We start from the raw sequence: 19,370 nt of genomic DNA, 5'->3' as shown, positions 1-19,370 counted from the left end.
ACCAGACCAGAGGTTGTACGATAACAGCGTTTACACAAAGAAAAACGAAGGAAAATAAGAAGCTATTTTTCTCTGGGTCACGAAGAAGCTAAAGTAAAACTAAATTATGTAAATATGGATAATTTATATCAAAAGTCCTCATTAATTATTTCATGATGTTATTGTACTTTTTAAATGTTCTAAACGGAACCATTTTATATTGTATATATATTTTGTACCGTTCATTGTACTTGCTTTAATTTAGAAACAATATGAATAAAGAAAAATACTGTGGCAACGTCTCCGTCCTCCTTTTGGTCTTGTTTACTGCGTACTATATTAGTAATGAGTATACTGAGTAATAGTGCTAATCAGCTCTATGTACAGAGTTGTAGTATTAATATGTACAGTGATACAGGTATAAATAACTATACTGGCCAGCAGCGTAACTAGTAAGAGTAGGTAAGGGATATGTACAGATATAGATATAGTATCTACAGATATGTAAAAAGGTTTATATGCTGGTATAAGATGTGGATAGATATATATATATATATATATATACAGTAGAAATAAATATATATACGGTATATACAGCATTATTGTACATGCTATCATACAGTTGTATGGGTTATATGCAGGTATATTCAGACAGATATGGATATACAAGTATATATCCGTTAAATGTAAATATATATAAATGTATATATAATGGCATATACATTACTATTGTACATGTTATGATACAGTTATTTGGGTAGACTATAGTATGAGGTAAAATAAAATGCCATTGTTATGAGACATGGTGGTTTAGCTGGTATTCATATCGTTTATTAAATGAGGGCAATAGACTTTTTACACAACAAATCCAACATTCAGTTAGTGACTTAGGTAGAAAAATAAAATACAATCACTTAGCTGGTACACAAGCCCAACGGACCCTTTTTCCTGTGAAACAATGATTTTCTCCTGAAGAATAAGACACAGGACACTAAAGTACACAGAAGTACACATGAACATTAACACTTTCACACGACAAAGGGTTAACCCTTTCACAACCATAACAATACGACTAACGACTAGCGGCCTCCAGGCTCCACAACAGAGGGCAGCGACGGCTGCCAGACATAGATCTAGGTCTTATTGGAACCCAAGGAGGACAATACACTACCTAAAGCATACTGCACCTTGTGACACTGTGAATACTGGAATATATATTTCATATTTCATTTAGTTAGTTTTAAATTATAATTATATTGACCAAATTGTTTACCCCATGCTCAGTATATTCTTACTGTATTTATTTCTGTATATTTTATTTCATTTCATTTTACTCTACTCTTATCCTAGGCAACTTGATTTGATTTGTGTTATCATTCTAAATTGTGACCTGTCCTGTCTAAATGTTTAAATGTGAGCGATTTGCAGTGTCTAATTTCACACGGGATAATAAAAGTATTTCTATTCTATTCTATTCTATTCTATAAAAGGAACTTGAACCACACTAGTGGTAGTGAAAGGGTTAATAAAGGTTCACTTGGTCCTCCTCTTCTTACAGGGTTTTTGGTCTGAGTCCTCGTCGTCCTTGTCGTCATGGACACCGTTGCCCGTCACGTCGACCGAGAGGTGGAGCGGGATCTTCAGCTGATTGGCTACCGTCCATGTCCACAAACACAACTCTACCCTGTGGGGCGTCCAGTCCCGCTGGCTGTCCACTGAGGATGAGGAGGACAAGCAGACATCACGTCAGTACAGACATCAGCGACATGTTGAAAAGAGCCTTCATAAAACAACTAAAGCAAATAAGCTCAACTCTCACTAGATTACGGTCAACGGTGTCTTTTTACTTTCTCATTACAGCAAAGAAAGACAGTTTATACTAGGACTTAGGTGATTAATCCAGTTTAAATTTAAAATTTTGGTTTCCCACAAACCACAATCATGAAAACAAGATAATCGAGGGAAAATTATTATTGTGCAGCATGCCGTGTTGCTCTCATTCTGTCTCATGTTGTAAATGCAGCACACCCTTCCTTGGCGCACACACACACACCAAGCCCAAACAGTAGTTTAAGCTGGTGTTGAGAGGGAGGAGGGGCCACAGTGCGTTTCTCCAGTTATTTCTAAGCATCCTTGGAAACTTGTAGAAGATGACAGAAAGGCATGACTTTGGTCGAGAAGAAAGGTAAAACTAATCGAGTCGTCGTCATATGATGTTTTCAAATTAGTGAGTAATCGTGTTTAATAATCGTGATTTTTGCCATAATCAAGCAGCCCTAGTATACATACACATAACAGTATACACATGCAGGCACTGCAGTAAACCAGTACAAGTTACATACTTGGAAAGTACAGCAGTATTACTGCAATAAGTCCAACCTAACCTCTCAGCCACTACCTCACCTTCGTTAAGTGTTTTTGTGCGCTCCACCATCTTGTCCAGGTAAAGGGCGTAGTGCTTGGTTGTGTGTGTGTACTGGAGCCTCAGCCCAGGTACACTTTCCATTGCCTCATCAGCCATGAACGCTACCTGGTCCGGCGCCCCGGCTGCCAGCACAGCTGCAGATCAAAACAAACCATCAGGCCACGCTACACTGGATACATCCTAGGGAAGCTTCCCCTATATCTTTCCAATCTAATTAGCTTAGCCTCTAGCAGCTACCATACCAGGTCCACAAGATCATTAAGGCCCCGTTTAGACGGAAACGCTAGCAGGTGAATCCGCAAAAATATTTTTTCAGATGTGCCTTTCGTTTATACGGAAACGGCGTTTTTACGGGGTGAAACCGTAAAAAAGTGAGACCACCTTCCAGGGTGGAATTCCTAGAAACGGTAAACCTTTGCGCTCTCATCTAAACTGTCAAACCGCATAAAACGATGACGAAAGGGTTCTCAAGGCTCTCGTCGCGCCTACTGCTTACATCACAGGCATGCGCCAGTAGCCTAGAAGCGTAAACGAAGCATGTCTGATTCTATCCATGGCGATCACCTGAAGGCTACATTGGCAGTACTTTTAAATACACAAGAATCTGTCCCGCGGCTATCACAACTGGACCCACTGTCTGTGAGTGACTCTGCTTTGGTCCAATCACATTCCCCCACCCACAGTCTGCGAATCAGAGGCAGAGTAGGGCGGGTCTTCACAGCACGTCTGGTTGTCTCAACCATAGATATATATAGAACACTAGATGGCTTAAGGCGGAGTCACCAGCGTCACTGAAACGCCGCCATCTTGGGAGAGTCAGCCTTGAGTGAGAGTGAGTGAGCTGCACAGACAAAAATACTCATAACTCGCTGAAATACAGCGTCCTTATATCAATATTTCAAAAATCTGCGATCGGATTCATATTCCCCCTCCGCTGGCCTGAGATCCACCAGCAGGACCCACTGAGCTCTCTGGCGGTTCAGGAGCGCCATCTGGTGGCCGATCGGCGCAATCGCCACACAGGATATTGAATAGAGGTTGTCATGACGACCGTAGTACTTCCGGTCTGGTGAACTGGAGGGGGGGCGGAGTGGAGGGGGGGGGGGGCATTGGAGACTCGGGTAAGGAATTTGGTTGTGAAGCAGTCAAGGGGGCCCCCACCGACGCGCATCAGAGGCAGCCTGCCACGGCATATGGCGCCAGTTGAATTACAACAACAGGGGCGGATGGGAGGGGGGTGGGGGGGGGGGGGGGGGTGGGGGTAGGGGGGGCCTCATCAATCTTATCGCTTCCAGACGGTACAGTTCGTCTCCTCTTTCCCCGAAATCACATCGCCGGAGAGTCAACTCCTCCGCGTTGACCTTGGCCTCGGACTGTTCCACAGCAGAAAAGGATAAGGGGGGTGTGGGAAGGGGGGGGGTGATAACATGCAGCTCGAGGCAGATATGCCGCATATGGTCAGAATCAGGTCAATTTTGTCTAATCATCGTCACCATCGTCGTATCCCCTATTACGGTACGGTGGCATCTTTATTTTCACGTCCCTAATTTCCGACGTGATATCCAGTATGGCCTGTGACAGCGAAAGTTCCTCTGCATGGTTAGAAGCAAGTCTCTCAAGAATTGTCTTCAAGCATGACTGTTCGTCTACATGGTAGAGTTCGCCTCTTTCCAACATGGTCTTGGAGCTCAATTGTTCATCACCGCGCAGGGTACTTAGGTCAGCGATCTTCTTAAACAGTTCCATTAGGTTTTCCTTGATCCCGGCCAGATCCCTGGCCAGGGAAATCAACTTCTTCCGAATTAGCTTCAGGCAGTACCAGATCCAGCAGCTGACGGAGCCCAGGCCGAGCAGCATGACAATTAGAAGATATACGTCCTCAACGTCGTTTATCTCCAGCGGGAAAAAGCATATCGCGAGCCAGGTCCCGTACGAATTTATGGTGTATCCCGCCTGATAGCTCCCAAGAGGGCATAATGGGTCATCCGCATTCTGCTTCCTTGTAGAGAATATGCGATCAATCGCTGTAAAAGCCCAGCTTATTAGATCCATATTACGGTCAAAAGTCGAGTCGAGTTGAGGATTCTGTTGTAAAAAAGAAAGAAGAAAAAGGTCAAAAACGTCTGAGCGTTTCCAGCGAGTGCAGATCTAGGCTCCGGTGAAACGAGCTGTAAGGGCTGGTACGGACGTCTCCAAACCGATAAGAGAGAGGCCTTGAGGTGTTTCTCTGGAGGAGGGAGAGGAGATAAAAATGCGACTGCTTCTGGGAAGAGAGTGAGAGGAAGTTGTTTGCTCCTGACAAGAGTCTCAAAGTCTGGGGTGATGGTAGACAAAGCAACTCTGAGGTCATGCTCAATATCCAATCTGTTCCTCTGCTTTGTCTTCAGCTGGACCAGAGCCGAGAAGCCACTTTCACAAAGATAACTAGTGGGGGAAATTTTTTAATTTTACACACACATCCGCGACCCACTCAAGGGGTCACGACCCACCAGTTGAGAAACACTGGGCTACAGGACCATATCCACTAGGCCCCGTTTAGACGGAAATGCTAGCAGGTGAATCCGCAAAAATATTTTTTCAGATGTGCCTTTCGTTTATACGGAAACAGCGTTTTTACGGGGTGAAACCGTAAAAAAGTGAGACCACCTTCCAGGGTGGAATTCCTAGAAACGGTAAACCTTTGCGCTCTCGTCTAAACTGTCAAACCGCATAAAACGATGACGAAAGGGTCGTCAAGGCTCTCGTCGCGCCTACTACTTACATCACAGGCATGCGCCAGTAGCCTAGAAGCGTAAACAAAGCATGTCTGATTCTATCCATGGCGATCACCTGAAGGCTACATTGGCAGTACTTTTAAATACACAAGAATCTGTCCCGCGGCTATCACAACTATTATGACTGGACCCACTGTCTGTGAGTGACTCTGCTTTGGTCCAATCACATTCCCCACCCACACTCTGCGAATCAGAGGCAGAGTAGGGCGGGTCTTCACAGCACGTCATGTGACATATGCGCCAATCGTGTGACAGCAGGGCTCCGTTGTCTCGAGTTGTTACAGCCTCGTCTGCACGGAGAATTCCACCCCAAAACGCTCGTCTAAACGCAAAATTAAAAGTGAAACCGCAAGACGACTTTTGCGGTTTCTGTTCAGACTTCCATCCCAAAACGCTCGTCTAAACGTAGCCTTAGATACCCTGGTCTCTCTCTGCAAATTTAAATCTGTATTACATAACTTCCTACAAGAAGAATGTCGCTGCTTTCTGTAGTCGGGTCCCAACTGCAAAATTACTGTATTACCCTGTATTTTACTGTCATACACTTTTACTATTATGTAGACCAGGGGTCAGCAACCTTTTTGACATGGAGTGCCTGTTTGAAATATAGTTGTAACTAGTGTGCCTCAACAATATTCCATGCATCGTAAAACAATTCTCATAATCAGGTCTTGTTAATGATAATTTTTACATTATTACATCATTATTGTTATTGTTATTATTAACAATATTATTATGATGGTTGTATCAACCCTAAATCTGAGTTGGGGGGGGGGATGCAATGTAGACAAACAGCTGCATACAGTGTGACCATTTCACTCACATTTGCCCATACATTTTTGGACACATCACACACCATCGGTGTGTGTACTGTACATGTGCTGTCATAGAGGCCTAATGGAGAACACCAGGAGAACACCAGGATGTGAATGGAGGGTGAATGTGAGGTATGTAGTGTAAATAAGTTTTGATTGATCGCAAGACTACACTGTAAAAAAATTAATAATAATAAGTTACCAGAACTTAAAAATATTGAGTTCAGTTACTGTGCATTAAGGTTTTCAGTTTTCAATCCATAATAAGTTAAAAATAAGTACACAACCACATTATTTCAACCTAATAAAACTATGTTTATTGTCATTGTTTTAAGAACACAAGTTGACTTGGTAATACTCACATTTTGAGTAAAAAAAATGGCTTTTAACATGTGCAATGTTCAATGAAATAGAAAAATAAATAATCAAATTTGTTGATTAATCCCACTGGTCACAATGGTGACCGTAATAATGTTTTTGTTATAAGGCTCTGCAAATGTTACTGAATGATGTAGCAATGTATTTCCAGCTAAATTGAAATAATAAACAAATAAAGGGTCTCAATTAAATATGTGGTAGTAAAAAGAACCTGTGGGAGGATTTCAACAAGATAAATGCGACAACAGTGCAAAATATTTCACTATAGTAGTTAAAAGCAATTTTTTTTTTTTTTTTTTTATGCTGCCCCCTGTGCCTATGAAAATGCCTAGGGTTGCCTACCCCTGATGTAGACTATTGTTTTGTGTTTACATGTGATGTAATGTATACATGCACTTTTATTATGTTCTTGTGTGATGTACCGCACATTTTATTGCTGTCTGACATATTGCAAATGTTATTGCTGTCATCTTTACCAGGTATCCCTTGCAAAAGAGATCTTGTATCTCAATGGGACTTCCTGGTTAAATAAAGGTAAAAAAAAAAAAAAAAAACACTGCAGGCGAAAGTAGCCCCAAATCTGATTTCTTTGCTCATATGTGACTCAGATCAGTTTTTTTTTAACGGCACAAATCACATGGAGTCTGATGTTTTCAACCATGCAGGTGCCAACCTGCTCATCGGGAGCAGTTAGGGGTTAAGTGTCTTGCTCAAGGACACTTCGACACGCTGCCCGGGAGGAGAGGGGAATCAAACCGGGAACTTTCCGACTACCAGACGACCGCTCTACCTCCTGAGCAACTTGTTCCCCCAAATGTGAGGAACAAATTGTAAAGCACTTTGGATAAAAGCTGTATAAATGCACCATTTACCATTCATAATGTGAACAGCCAAACAAACGAAAAGAAATCCGATCTAAGCAATAAATCAGAATTGAGCAGTAAGACTTGCAGTGTGAACGCAACCACTGTGGCCCCCAGACCACGCGCGGTCAATATGTTTCCTGCATATTAACTACACCCCAAACAGAGCCTGGAGACTCGCAGACGCTCGGTCCTGCCGGCTAAGCTTTTTATTCCCGCGTACTTAATGAGAAGGCAATCGGTCAGTCATTACGAGGGTCACGAGACAATTATCCAGGGTGAATTGTTTTCCCGACTAATCTACTGAGAGGACACACACACACACACAAGTTCCACAGTATCAACAGACCAGAGAGTGTGTGGCACCCACCTGAGGCCATGGCGGGGCCCAGGGCCTTGAGGTTGCAGAGCGCCACGATGGCAGCCTGGGTGTCGGGGAGGAGGCTGAACGCCATCCTGGAACACCCCTCCACCGCATGCTTGCTGTTGGTGGCCACCAGCTCCTGCAGCCGAGGGCGGAACTTCCCCCTCTGCACCAATCAGGGGAGGGGAGAGGAGAGGAGAGGAGAGAGAGAGCGAGAGAGAGAGAAAGAGAGAGAGAGAGAGAGAAAGAACACATGGGGCCAATCAGGGAGGGGAGGAGAGAGAGAGAGAGAACACATGGGGCCAATCAGGGGAGAGAGAGAGGGAACACATGGGGCCAATCAGGGAGGAGAGAGAGCCGACAGGGCGGTTTGTATCGAGTGTTGCTCACCGGTGGTAGACGATATCTGGAAAGAGTTGATGGCCTTATTTCCACACTAAACATATTTCAGAAATGGTATAATATCTGGCTGTATTGAGCTCATGTGGGATTATTATGACTTTATAATGTGTATAACTTGTGCTTCATCTTCATTACATAACGTTTAACAGATAGGGCATACAGACCCCCTATATTCAGATCAAATTTTATTGCCTATATTTATGTCTTCCTACTATTACCCTGCCTGTACCTGTACCTCCCCTCCCCCATGCTGATTATTCTTTTCAATAAAGGAATATCTTGTCTCATCTCATCATTAGCTATGTTCAGCCTGGCTGGGGCTAGCCATGGTCTAGCATGGTATGGTACGGTTGGGTTTGTGTCTCCATTGTGTTTCTTGTAACCTCTCCGGTTGCTAGGCAACCTTTTCAAAATGTACATGATTACCACGATGATAGGGCGGCTACGTGGCGTAGTGGGCAAGGCACTCGCCACGAATGCGGAGACGCTGGGCTCGCCTGTTCGAGCCCAGCGCTCCACATTGCTTTCAGTTTAGCTGGTCGTTCATACTAATACACATTGGCCGTATTAGGGGGTGGGAAACTGATGGGTGGGGATCGGGCGTTGTGGACAGCGACTCCTACAGGTCGGTTGGTGCGCCTGCGCAGTAGAATCAGGAAGTGTCGGGGGCAGCGTGAGCCTCCCACGCGTTACTCCTCGCCACTGAGAAATCGAGCTGCGCAGGTGAAAAGATGCGACTGCTGTTACCTCAAGTACCGGAGGGGACTTGTGCTATGTATGACTTAGTCCACATTGCAGCCGGCTTGTGGGAGGCAAGAAACAGCGTTCGTGACAGGGGAGGGTTGAATTGGATGATACGAAATTGGGATGGGAGAAAATATAGAAAAATGGGAGAAAAAGTGGATAAAAAAAAATGATTACCACGATGATACAATACTCCTAGCCGGCTTTTGGCTCACCTTGTGAAAGGTGGCTGTCTCAGCCGAGGATCCAGCCAAGTTTGGCCAGGTTCTAACGACGACAACACGGTGTGCCAGACGAGGCCACAGCACGGCTAAACCCTGGCTAGAGGAGACGAGGCCACAGCACGGCTAAACCCTGGCTAGCGGAGACGAGGCCACAGCACGGCTAAACCCTGGCTAGTGGAGACGAGGCCACAGCTCGGCTAAACCCTGGCTAGTGGAGACGAGGCCACAGTGCAGCTAAACCCTGGCTAGTGGAGACGAGGCCACAGCACGGCTAAACCCTGGCTAGTGGGGACTAGGCCACAGCTCTGCTAAACCCTGGCTAGTGGAGACAAGGCCACAGCACGGCTAAACCCTGGCTAGTGGAGACAAGGCCACAGCACGGCTAAACCCTGGCTAGTGGAGACAAGGCCACAGCGCGGCTAAACCCTGGCTAGTGGAGACAAGGCCACAGCTCTGCTAAACCCTGGCTAGTGGGGACTAGGCCACAGCTCTGCTAAACCCTGGCTAGTGGGGACAAGGCCACAGCACGGCTAAACCCTGGCTAGTGGAGACAAGGCCACAGCACGGCTAAACCCTGGCTAGTGGGGACTAGGCCACAGCTCTGCTAAACCCTGGCTAGTGGAGACAAGGCCACAGCACGGCTAAACCCTGGCTAGTGGAGATGAGGCCACAGCGCGGCTAAACCCTGGCTAGTGGAGACAAGGCCACAGCTCTGCTAAACCCTGGCTAGTGGAGACGAGGCCACAGCACAGCTAAACCCTGGCTAGTGGAGACTAGGCCACAGCACGGCTAAACCCTGGCTAGAGGAGACGAGGCCACAGCGCGGCTAAACCCTGGCTAGTGGAGACAAGGCCACAGCTCTGCTAAACCCTGGCTAGTGGGGACTAGGCCACAGCTCTGCTAAACCCTGGCTAGTGGAGGCAAGGCCACAGCACGGCTAAACCCTGGCTAGTGGAGACGAGGCCACAGCACGGCTAAACCCTGGCTAGTGGGGACTAGGCCACAGCTCTGCTAAACCCTGGCTAGTGGAGACTAGGCCACAGCTCAGCTAAACCCTGGCTAGAGGAGACTAGGCCACAGCACGGCTAAACCCTGGCTAGAGGAGACGAGGCCACAGCGCGGCTAAACCCTGGCTAGTGGAGACAAGGCCACAGCACGGCTAAACCCTGGCTAGTGGAGATGAGGCCACAGTGCGGCTAAACCCTGGCTAGTGGAGACTAGGCCACAGCTCGGCTAAACCCTGGCTAGTGGAGATGAGGCATTATACTTACAGTGAGCTTCCAATCCATTATTTTAATCAGCTCCGACCGAGCGACATATCTGTCGGGTCGACTGGCGATGGCAGCAGGCAGCGCCTCCTGATACCTGGGCAGTGACACAGAGGTCAGAGGTCACATGCCTTTCTTCTTCTGACTAGATCAGGTTAAATTGAATAATAATAAATAATAATAATAATAATAATAATAATAATAATAATAATAATAATAATAATAATAATAATAATAATAATAATAAACGTTATTTGTATAGCACCTTTCATACAAGAATTGCAGCTCAAAGTGCTTCACAGCAGCAAAAAATACAAAGTCAAGGTAAGGCACAGAACACCAAATCACATCAAGAGCAATGCATAAAGTGCAGACATAAAATAAGAATAAAACGAGCATGAAATAGATAGCAGCAAAATAGACAAAGTCGGTAAGACACAGAACCCCAAATCACCGCATTTTTTCATATTAGGATCCAACATCGCAATAGGCCTCTTTGTTTATAGTTTGATTATCACTGATACACATAATATAGACTATTTTAAAATAGACTGTAATAAAAGAGTAAAATAGAATAGACGGAGTAAAATGAATGAATACAGCACTGGAGTCATGGTTGTGAACAGATCTCTCGGACTGTAATCACCATTTATCCAGTTCAAGTAGTTTGCCAGAATTCTTGCCCTTCTTCCGGAGGGATTTGGCCTCCAGCACTTCCCAGTATTTTCCGTACAGCTCCCTCCAGACGGCTGGGTCCTCACACGCAAACATGGCACTCATGGCAGCAGGTTGTTAAGAGGCCTGAGAGACTATAGACCTGCAGATACGTAAGAAAGGAAAGAACGGTCTCACCAATGGCCTCAGTGCACGTGCTCATGTAGCGGAGGTATCGTGAGTAATATATCCACAGTCACCATGGACTTCAAGTGTTGTGAAGTGACTGTGGCACGTAGCGATACTAATGCGAGTCAAGAAACCTGTGTGAAAGTGTATTAGGAATCACCAAAAACCACAGTAAGAGTAGTTGAATAAAAATGTCCTAAATCCCTGCTCAACTCAAATCAAATGGAACACAATGATGTTGTGTTCGTTCTGATAAATAGATCAACATTGCCACCATGTGGCGTATGTGCGGTACTCTCAAGTTCAAGTTCAAGTTCTTTAATAGTTGTCATACAGAAGTACAGAATACTTTCATACAAAATGCTTCTTACTGTTACGCTCCAGAGACTGTGCTAGACAAGATAGTATCAAATAACATAATAACATAATATAGCATGAATTTAGAAGAAGAAAAATGAGGTCACAGTGTTCGGTATAGACATATGTACAATGTTCTGAGTTACCATATAATATACAATACACAATACTATGCAGTGTACTAATGTACAGTACTATCTAGTGCAAAGCAGAAATGGGATGAGGTACAATTTTAGGTACAATTTACAGTAAGGTGTACGAGTTGTAGTGCAATCCTTCATCCATAAATATAAAGTGTGGGGAGTGGGTGCTACAGTGTGTTTGTTTAAAGTGGGTGTGTGCTATAAAGTGTGTGGAGTGGGTGCTACAGTGTGTTTGTTTAAAGTGAGTGTGTGCGTGTGGATGTGTGTGCTATGTGCGTTTGGTGGTTGTTGTTGTGTAGTGTTCATTCATTGTTCGTTTAGCAGCCTGATGGCCTGGGGATAGAAGCTTCTTCTGAGTCTTTCTGTGCTCACCTTGAGACTCCGGTATCGCTTGCCTGACCGCAGCAGTTCAAAGAGGCAGTTGTTCGGGTGACTGGAGTCTTTAATGATTCTCTTAGCCTTGCCCTTGCAACGCTTGTAGTAAATGTTCTGGAGGGTGGGGAGCCCCCCTCCAATTGTGCGTTCGGCTGAACGTGTCACTCTTTGTAGTCTGCTTCGGTCTTGTGCAGTGCTATTCCCAAACCAGGAGGTGATGTTGCCGGTCAAGATGCTCTCTATTGTACATGAGTAGAAGTTCTTAAGGATCTTCTGGCTGACTTGGAACTTCCTTAGGCGCCTGAGGAAGTAGAGGCGTTGTCGTGCCTTCTTCACAACACTGTCAATGTGTGTGGTCCATGTCAAGTCCTCGGATATGTAGGCTCCGAGGTACTTAAAGCTGTTGACTCTCTCAACCGGTGCCCCGTCGATGCTGAGGGGGCTGTAGTCCTTGACCCCCGACCTCCTGAAGTCCACAATCATCTCCTTTGTTTTGCTGACGTTCAGGGAGAGGCTGTTTTCCTGGCACCATCCCGCCAGGACCTTGACCTCTTCCAGGTAGGCCCTCTCGTCGTTGGCAGAGATCAGGCCCACCACCACTGTGTCGTCAGCAAATTTGATGATTGTATTGCTACTCCGCTGAGCCACACAGTCGTGTGTGTACAGGGAGTAGAGGAGGGGACTCAGAACACAGCCCTGGGGGGCCCCTATGTTGAGGGTGATGGATGAGGAGGTGCAGTTGCCTGCTCTCACCACCTGGGGTCTGCCAGTCAGGAAGTCCAAGACCCACTGGCAGAGGTCATAGCCCAAGCCCAGGTCCCTGAGCTTGGCTATGAGTATGGAGGGGACTATGGTATTGAATGCCGAGCTGTAGTCGATGAATAGCATTCTCACATAGTTCCCCTGCCTCTTGTCCAGGTGTGATGCTGCTGTGTGCAGCACATGGGCTATGGCGTCCTCCGTGGACCTGTTGGGGCGGTATGCAAATTGCAGGGGGTCCATGTTGATGGGGAGGGAGGAGCAGATGTAGCCCTTTACTAGCTTCTCAAAGCACTTCATGGCTATGGAGGTGAGAGCTACAGGGCGGTAGTCGTTGAGGCAAGCAGGCTTGGATTTTTTGGGTACAGGGATAATAGTGGACTTCTTCAGGCAGGTGGGGATGACAGCCTGTTCTAAGGACAGGTTAAATATGTCAGTGAATACTGGGGCCAGTTGGTCGGCACAGACTTTTAGGACGCGGCCGGGGATGCCGTCCGGACCTGCTGCCTTCCTGATATTCACTTTTTTAAAGGTCCGCCTCACCTCATGCTCTGTTACCCTGAACACTGCGCCTCCATCAGCAGCCGACCCCCCCCCCCCCCATTGCCGAGGCTTGTGAGCTGGTGTTGTTATTACCAGCATCAAACCTCGCATAGAAGGTATTGAGGTCATTTGCTAAGGAGATGTCACTGTTCAGTTTGAGGGAGGCGCCTTTGTAGTCTGTCATCGTTTTGAGCCCCTGCCACATAGCTCTAGAGTCAGCTTGTTCAAACTGGAGTTCAATTTTATCCCTGTAGCGCCGTTTGGCCTCTGACACTGTCCTCCTTACGTTGTATCGCGCCACCTTGTGGTCATTCATGTTGCCTGCCACTAGGCCGTCGTTGTATGCTTTGGTGCGCTCTCTCAGAGCTTCACGGACGGATTTGTCTACCCAGGGTTTTTGATTTGGGTAAACTTTCATTTTGGTAGTGGGGATTGTTTCTTTCACCCTAGTACAAACATAGTCCAGCACTGTTTCCGTGTAGACATTAATGTTATCTGTGTCGCGGAACACATTCCAGTCTGTGTAGTGAAACACTGACCGGAGCGTCTCCTCTGACGTCAAATCCCATTTCTGCACCTCTCGCGAGACTACAGGAGTACTTTTAATTCTCTGTTTGTACTTTGGTGAAAGAAAGATGGACGCGTGATCTGATTTACCAAAGCCACTATCAGAATGAGCCTTGTAGCCACCTTTAAATTGCGTGTAACAGTGATCTAGGATGTTACCGCCTCTGGTGTTGCAAGTCACATGCTGATAGAAGTCAGGCAATACCTTTCTCAGATTGGCGCTATTGAAATCTCCCAGCACTAAAATGGCGGCGTTAACATTCGCCACTTGTATTCTATTTACCTCGTCGTGGAGTCTGGAGAGCGCAACCTTGTTGCTGGCTTGCGGTGGAATATACACTCCGATCAGGACGATCGCCGTTAACTCCCTCGGGAGGAAGAAAGGACGACACTTGATGGTTATATATTCCAGTTCTGGAGAGCAGTGGTTGGATAATTCCTTCACGTTAGTTGGATCGCTCCAATTTTTGTTAAACATGAAGGCAATACCTCCTCCACGTTGTTTACCGGACTCTGCTGATGTCCGATCCTTGCGATGGATAAAGAAGTGATCTGCCGGTTGAATCGCGTGGTCTGGAACCTCCGGTGTGAGCCATGTTTCGGTGAAGCAGAGGACGTTGCAGTCCCTAACGTCTCTTTGATATTGAATCCTTGCTCGGATCTGCTCTGCTACCTGATTGAAAACTCTTTAACTCGGTTTCAATCTGATCAATGATCCAATGCGGCCACTATGCTTGATTGATTGAATTGAATTGATTGATTGATTGAAAACTTTATTAACAGATTGCAGAATGGGTACAATACAGTACAGCTCAATACACACAATTGTTAAGGGGATGCAGACCAGAGAAAGACTTTCGTCTTGTTTACATCAGGGTCCCCCATTTTCAATTCATCAGGACATATATGTCATACATGACATACAGATAGTCAGTACTGCTACATCTATACATTTATGACATACCAGATTTGCAAATACAGTACTGTTTGTGATACAGAAGGAGTCAAGAAAAGGGAGTATATACATTTGACGTAGAAACTGTACATTGGAGGAGGTTGGGTGGGGGGGGTTGGGTACGTTGGGATATTGACAACCATACTGGGTAATTTACATTGGAGGTGGTTGGGGGGGGGGGGGCACACTGTATAAACAAGCAAAACTGTACATTGAGGGGGGGGGGGGGACACTGTACAAACAAACAAAATTGTACATTGGACTATTGACAAAACCATACTAGGTAAATGACTGTACATTGGAGGGGGTTGGGTTAGGATATTTACAGGGGCCAGTGTTGAATTGCAGTCTCCCGTAGGTGTCCCTTGAGAGAGGTTTTGAAAGTAGGTAGTGATCCACATTCCTTTACAGCTTTGGGTAGGGCGTTCCACATTGATGTGGCATAATTGCGAAACGTGTTTAGTCCCTTATTTGAGCCGAATCTGGGTTTAACATGATTTGTGGAGCTCCCTCTGGTGTTGTGATCGTGGTATTCACTGACCTTTGGGAAGTATTTTGACATGTACATGGGTACCTTGGTCGTGTAGTGTATCTTGTAGACCAGGCCCATTGCAAGTTGCTGTACTCTGTCGTCTACTCTAAGCCATCCTAGGTTGTCAAAGTGGGCAGGGGTGAGGTGGGTTCTAGGAGTAAGGTCAAGCAGTAGTCTGACCAGTTTGTTTTGAGATGTTTGTAATTTTGTTTTTAGCGCCTTTGAGGTGCTTTGGTACCATGAGGTGCAAGCATAGTCGTAGTACCCCTGAATGAGTGCTCCTGCCAGAGTCTTCAGGGTATTCTTGTTTACCAGAGAGGAGATCCGGTACAAGAATCGAGTTCGTTGGTTGACTTTTGTTTACATTGGATGCCATTTTGTCACAGGAAAGATTAGCCTCTAGGATGGAACCCAGGTAGGTAATTTCATCTTTCCTTGTTACAATATTGTCACCCACTGTAACTGAGAAGCCGTCAGTCTTGCTGAGTTTGTTATTTGAACCAAAGAGAATGGACTCTGTTTTGCCCATGTGTAATGATAGTTTGTTATCAGCGAGCCATATGCAGATTCTGCCTAGTTCCGAGCTGAGGGCTTTTTCAACCTGTTGCTATTATGCTGCTATTGTTTGATCAGAGCGCGAGTCAGCGGACTCCCTCAGCTGCAATAATATAGCGCGAGTCAAGCGGACTCTCAACTGCCATCTTCTGGAACGTGGCGAATCACTCATTCCTCGTGTAATGGTCAATATAATAACATGAAATAAACAATGTACAATCTGTATGGCGACTGTCCAAACACCGAGAGACTAAATTGGGGAAATAATTACCTGCCAGACGCGCCGCTTGTCATAAAATCACTGCTCCAGGATACTGCGTTTGGTTAGTTTAAAGTTAAATCAGTTTATATACTACAAAACTAAAGTGAATCACAGCTTGGTTGTCATAGTGTAGCGTGCGGTCAACAAAGTATGACTTCCCCGTTTCACCCCCTAACCCGCCAGTGAACAGCTGACTTTTACTCATACTACAACACCACGTGACCCCTTAGTGAATGACGTGAAAATAACAACCAGTCTTGTATACCTGTCACCAACACAATCAAATGACAATATTTAATACCCGGCGACAACACACAAAAGATCCTGGTCAGACAGGTTATGTGGTCGGCTCATCAAACACCGCTCACTACAGAAGAATTAGGAATAATTAGCCTACTAGCATGTTAGCTAGCTATATACATTTGACACAATCTCACTTAATTATTATTTTAACACATTTACCATACGGTCGCTACATTCTACCATTTATTTTCCACATGCCTACATTAATAATTCCAACTAGTAGTGAGTTAAACATGTAGGAATATTATGCTCATTCTGGGTGTACTGTATGTGAACCTACCACGGGCTAACGTGAACACTTGCGTCGTAGCTCACAAGGAAACGCCCACCAACCAATAAGAATGGCCTAGTACAATTAAACGCCATTCTATTGGGTCTTAATTTACCTTGACAAGTGGAATCATAGATATATCTATAGATATCTATGAGTGGAATCACCATAAACTCCCAACAGAAAAGGAAAGAAAACAAAAAGAATATCAAACCAGGAAGCTGAACACAAACCCTACCAGGCACAAAACACTACAGCATAATACAAATGACATAAAAAAAAACATCACATCTTATAAAAAGAAAAAAAAAATCTAAGTCTAATTTGAGGATGCAGACCCTGCAATAAAACAGTCACACGTAGTCCAGTCAAAAGACTATTCTTCACAAGAATTAGAAAAGCAATTGGTCGGCCAAACCCCTTACTCCTCATAGGCGAAACATGCCTGTTAGTTACATGTTAAATATACATTATGACTGTTATTAACAGCTCAAACTAAACCCAAAACATCCAGAGACCGGATCCCTCCCCAGAAACCAGCCTCCCATCAACACCATGTGAGACTCAATCACAAAAGGCACGGTAAAAAAAAACTCATCTCTTTCCTTTGACTAGAATAAAGATCTTCTTCTTCTTCTTCTTCTTCTGGTGTGTGTCTTTAGACCTGCAGCTCCGTTGAGGCAAGCCAGGCCAACGTTTCATCGTCCAGTTCCATCAGACCGCATTCTCCATACGGTGGCCGGTGTTTGGGGAAACTGGTGATGATATGGTCCACAGTCTGTGCAGGGGCTCCACACTCGCATGAGGCACTGTCCTTGAGGCCCCACCTCTTCATTGAGGCGCCGTAGCGTCCGACGCCGGTCCTTAGGCGGTTGAGGGTTGTCCACTGCTTCTGGGGCAAGTCCTGACCAGGGACGTCCAGAGGGTCATTGATGAAGAGGTGCAGCCTGGATGGTTCTGCTGACCTCCACTGGTCCCTCCATCTCGTCCTGACCCAGGAGGCCTTGGAAGTGTCAGATGGTGTTGTGTGGAGTAGCCTGTAGGCTTGCATGGAAAAGGGGCGCCGTGACTTTAGGCGCACACGTCGTGGTGTCTCTGTGGTGGTATTGTGAAGGAGGTGGGATGCACTGATCTGTGCCTTGCGGGAAAGGGCCAGTGTGGCTGCTTCTCGTCTGATGGTAGCCGGGGCAATACCAGCGAGTACGGGCAGTTGGTTTGCCGGTGTGACTTGTAGGCAACCAGAGACTGTCCGCAGGACGCTGTTGAGAACAACATCCAGCTTCTTCACGTGGGTGCTACGGCACCAGACCGGGGCGCAGTACTCGGCGGCAGAGAACACCAGGGCCAGTGAGGAGATGCGCAGTGTCTTTGTTGAGGCTCCCCATGTGGTGCCGGCTAGTCGTCGTATCAGCGCGGCACGGGCAGTTGTTTTTCCCCTGGCACCTTCCAGGTGTTGTTTGAATGACAGTGTTCTGTCAAGCTTCACACCGAGGTATGTGGGGGTATGTTGGTACTGTAGCCGGACGTTATCCACCATGACGCTCATCTCACGGGTCGCTTCCCTGTTGTTGAGGTGGAACATTGTAGACATTGTCTTTCCCATGCTGAGCTTGAGACGCCAGTTCCTCAGGTATGAAGACAGGATGTTCATATCTTCAGTGAGGCCCTCTTCGGCTGCTTCCCAAGTTGGCTTGCTGAGTAGGATGGCCAGGTCGTCTGCATAGCCATACTGCTTTGATTGAATTGCAGGCAGGTCGTATATGTAGATGTTAAACAGCATCGGTGCCAGCACTGAGCCCTGTGGGACGCCATTCCTAAGTTTCCTCACTCTGCTGCATTGGCCGTTGCTGGTGTGTAGCCGGAAACTGCGGTTTGCTCAGCATCTCCATGATGAAGCTCACCATGTGCTTGTCTGGGATGGTTTCCAGAAGCTTCATGTGGAGACCACGCAGCCATAAAGTGTCATGCAGCTGTGAGATCCAGGAATACAGCACCGGCCTTCTCACCTGCCTGGAAGCTGTCCTCTATGTCTTGGCACAAGAGGGTCACCTGGTCTGCCGTAGACCTACCACTTTGAAAGCCAGCTTGTTCTTTGGGCAGCTGGGGGTCGATCACTGGGTTGAGACGTGAGTGGAGGAGGCATTCCAGGAGCTTGAAAGTCACACATAGTAGTGAGATGGGCCGGTATCCCTTGGGGTCGTCGCTAGGCTTATTCGGCTTTGGCAGGGCAATCACCTTGGCTCTGCGCCAGATCTTTGGCAGCCTCACGCAGCGGAAACACATGGAGAGGAAGGAGCACAGCCAGTCGGTTGCCTTCTTGCCTTGGTGTTTAATGTATTCCGGGTGGATGTTGTCAATGCCTGGTGCCTTACCGGTTTTCAGCCGTCTGATCAATGTTCCCCCTAAGGTGCGCCCGCGCGCGCACATGGCAAAACGCTCCCGCGCACATCTGAAATCGGTCGCACAATTTTTGTTTTTGTTTTTGTATTCAACAAACATGACCATGTTCACGTCTTAAACTCATACTGAGGCCTTAGTTTTGGTTTTAAATTGCATATCATCATTAATTTATTTATTGTCACACAGAGCAGAAGAATTTTGCCAAAACAAACCAATAGTATCCAGCTGCAGAACGGCAGACCAGCCACACTCTCAGACCCAAACGCATT

General features: G+C 46.2%; 1 protein-coding gene across 1 annotated transcript; it reads right to left on the bottom strand.

The window, feature by feature from the left end:
• Nucleotides 1–1,261: 1,261 nt before the first annotated feature.
• On the bottom strand, nucleotides 1,262–10,695 carry LOC311235447 (uncharacterized protein; the record flags this gene model as incomplete). The annotated part of the gene is made up of 5 exons (XM_084322908.1): nucleotides 1,262–1,694; nucleotides 2,383–2,538; nucleotides 7,605–7,764; nucleotides 10,240–10,333; nucleotides 10,691–10,695. The coding sequence occupies 5 exons, from the start codon at nucleotides 10,693–10,695 to the stop codon at nucleotides 1,513–1,515; spliced, it is 597 nt and encodes a 198-aa protein (XP_084179034.1). The 3' UTR covers nucleotides 1,262–1,512.
• Nucleotides 10,696–19,370: the final 8,675 nt, after the last annotated feature.

The sequence above is a fragment of the Notolepis coatsorum genome (assembly GCF_963971535.1).
Source record: "Notolepis coatsorum genome assembly, chromosome: 10".
NCBI classification, from domain to species: Eukaryota; Metazoa; Chordata; class Actinopteri; order Aulopiformes; family Paralepididae; genus Notolepis; species Notolepis coatsorum.
Note: the sequence above shows the minus strand (reverse complement) of the source record. Positions and strands in the feature narration are given on the sequence as shown.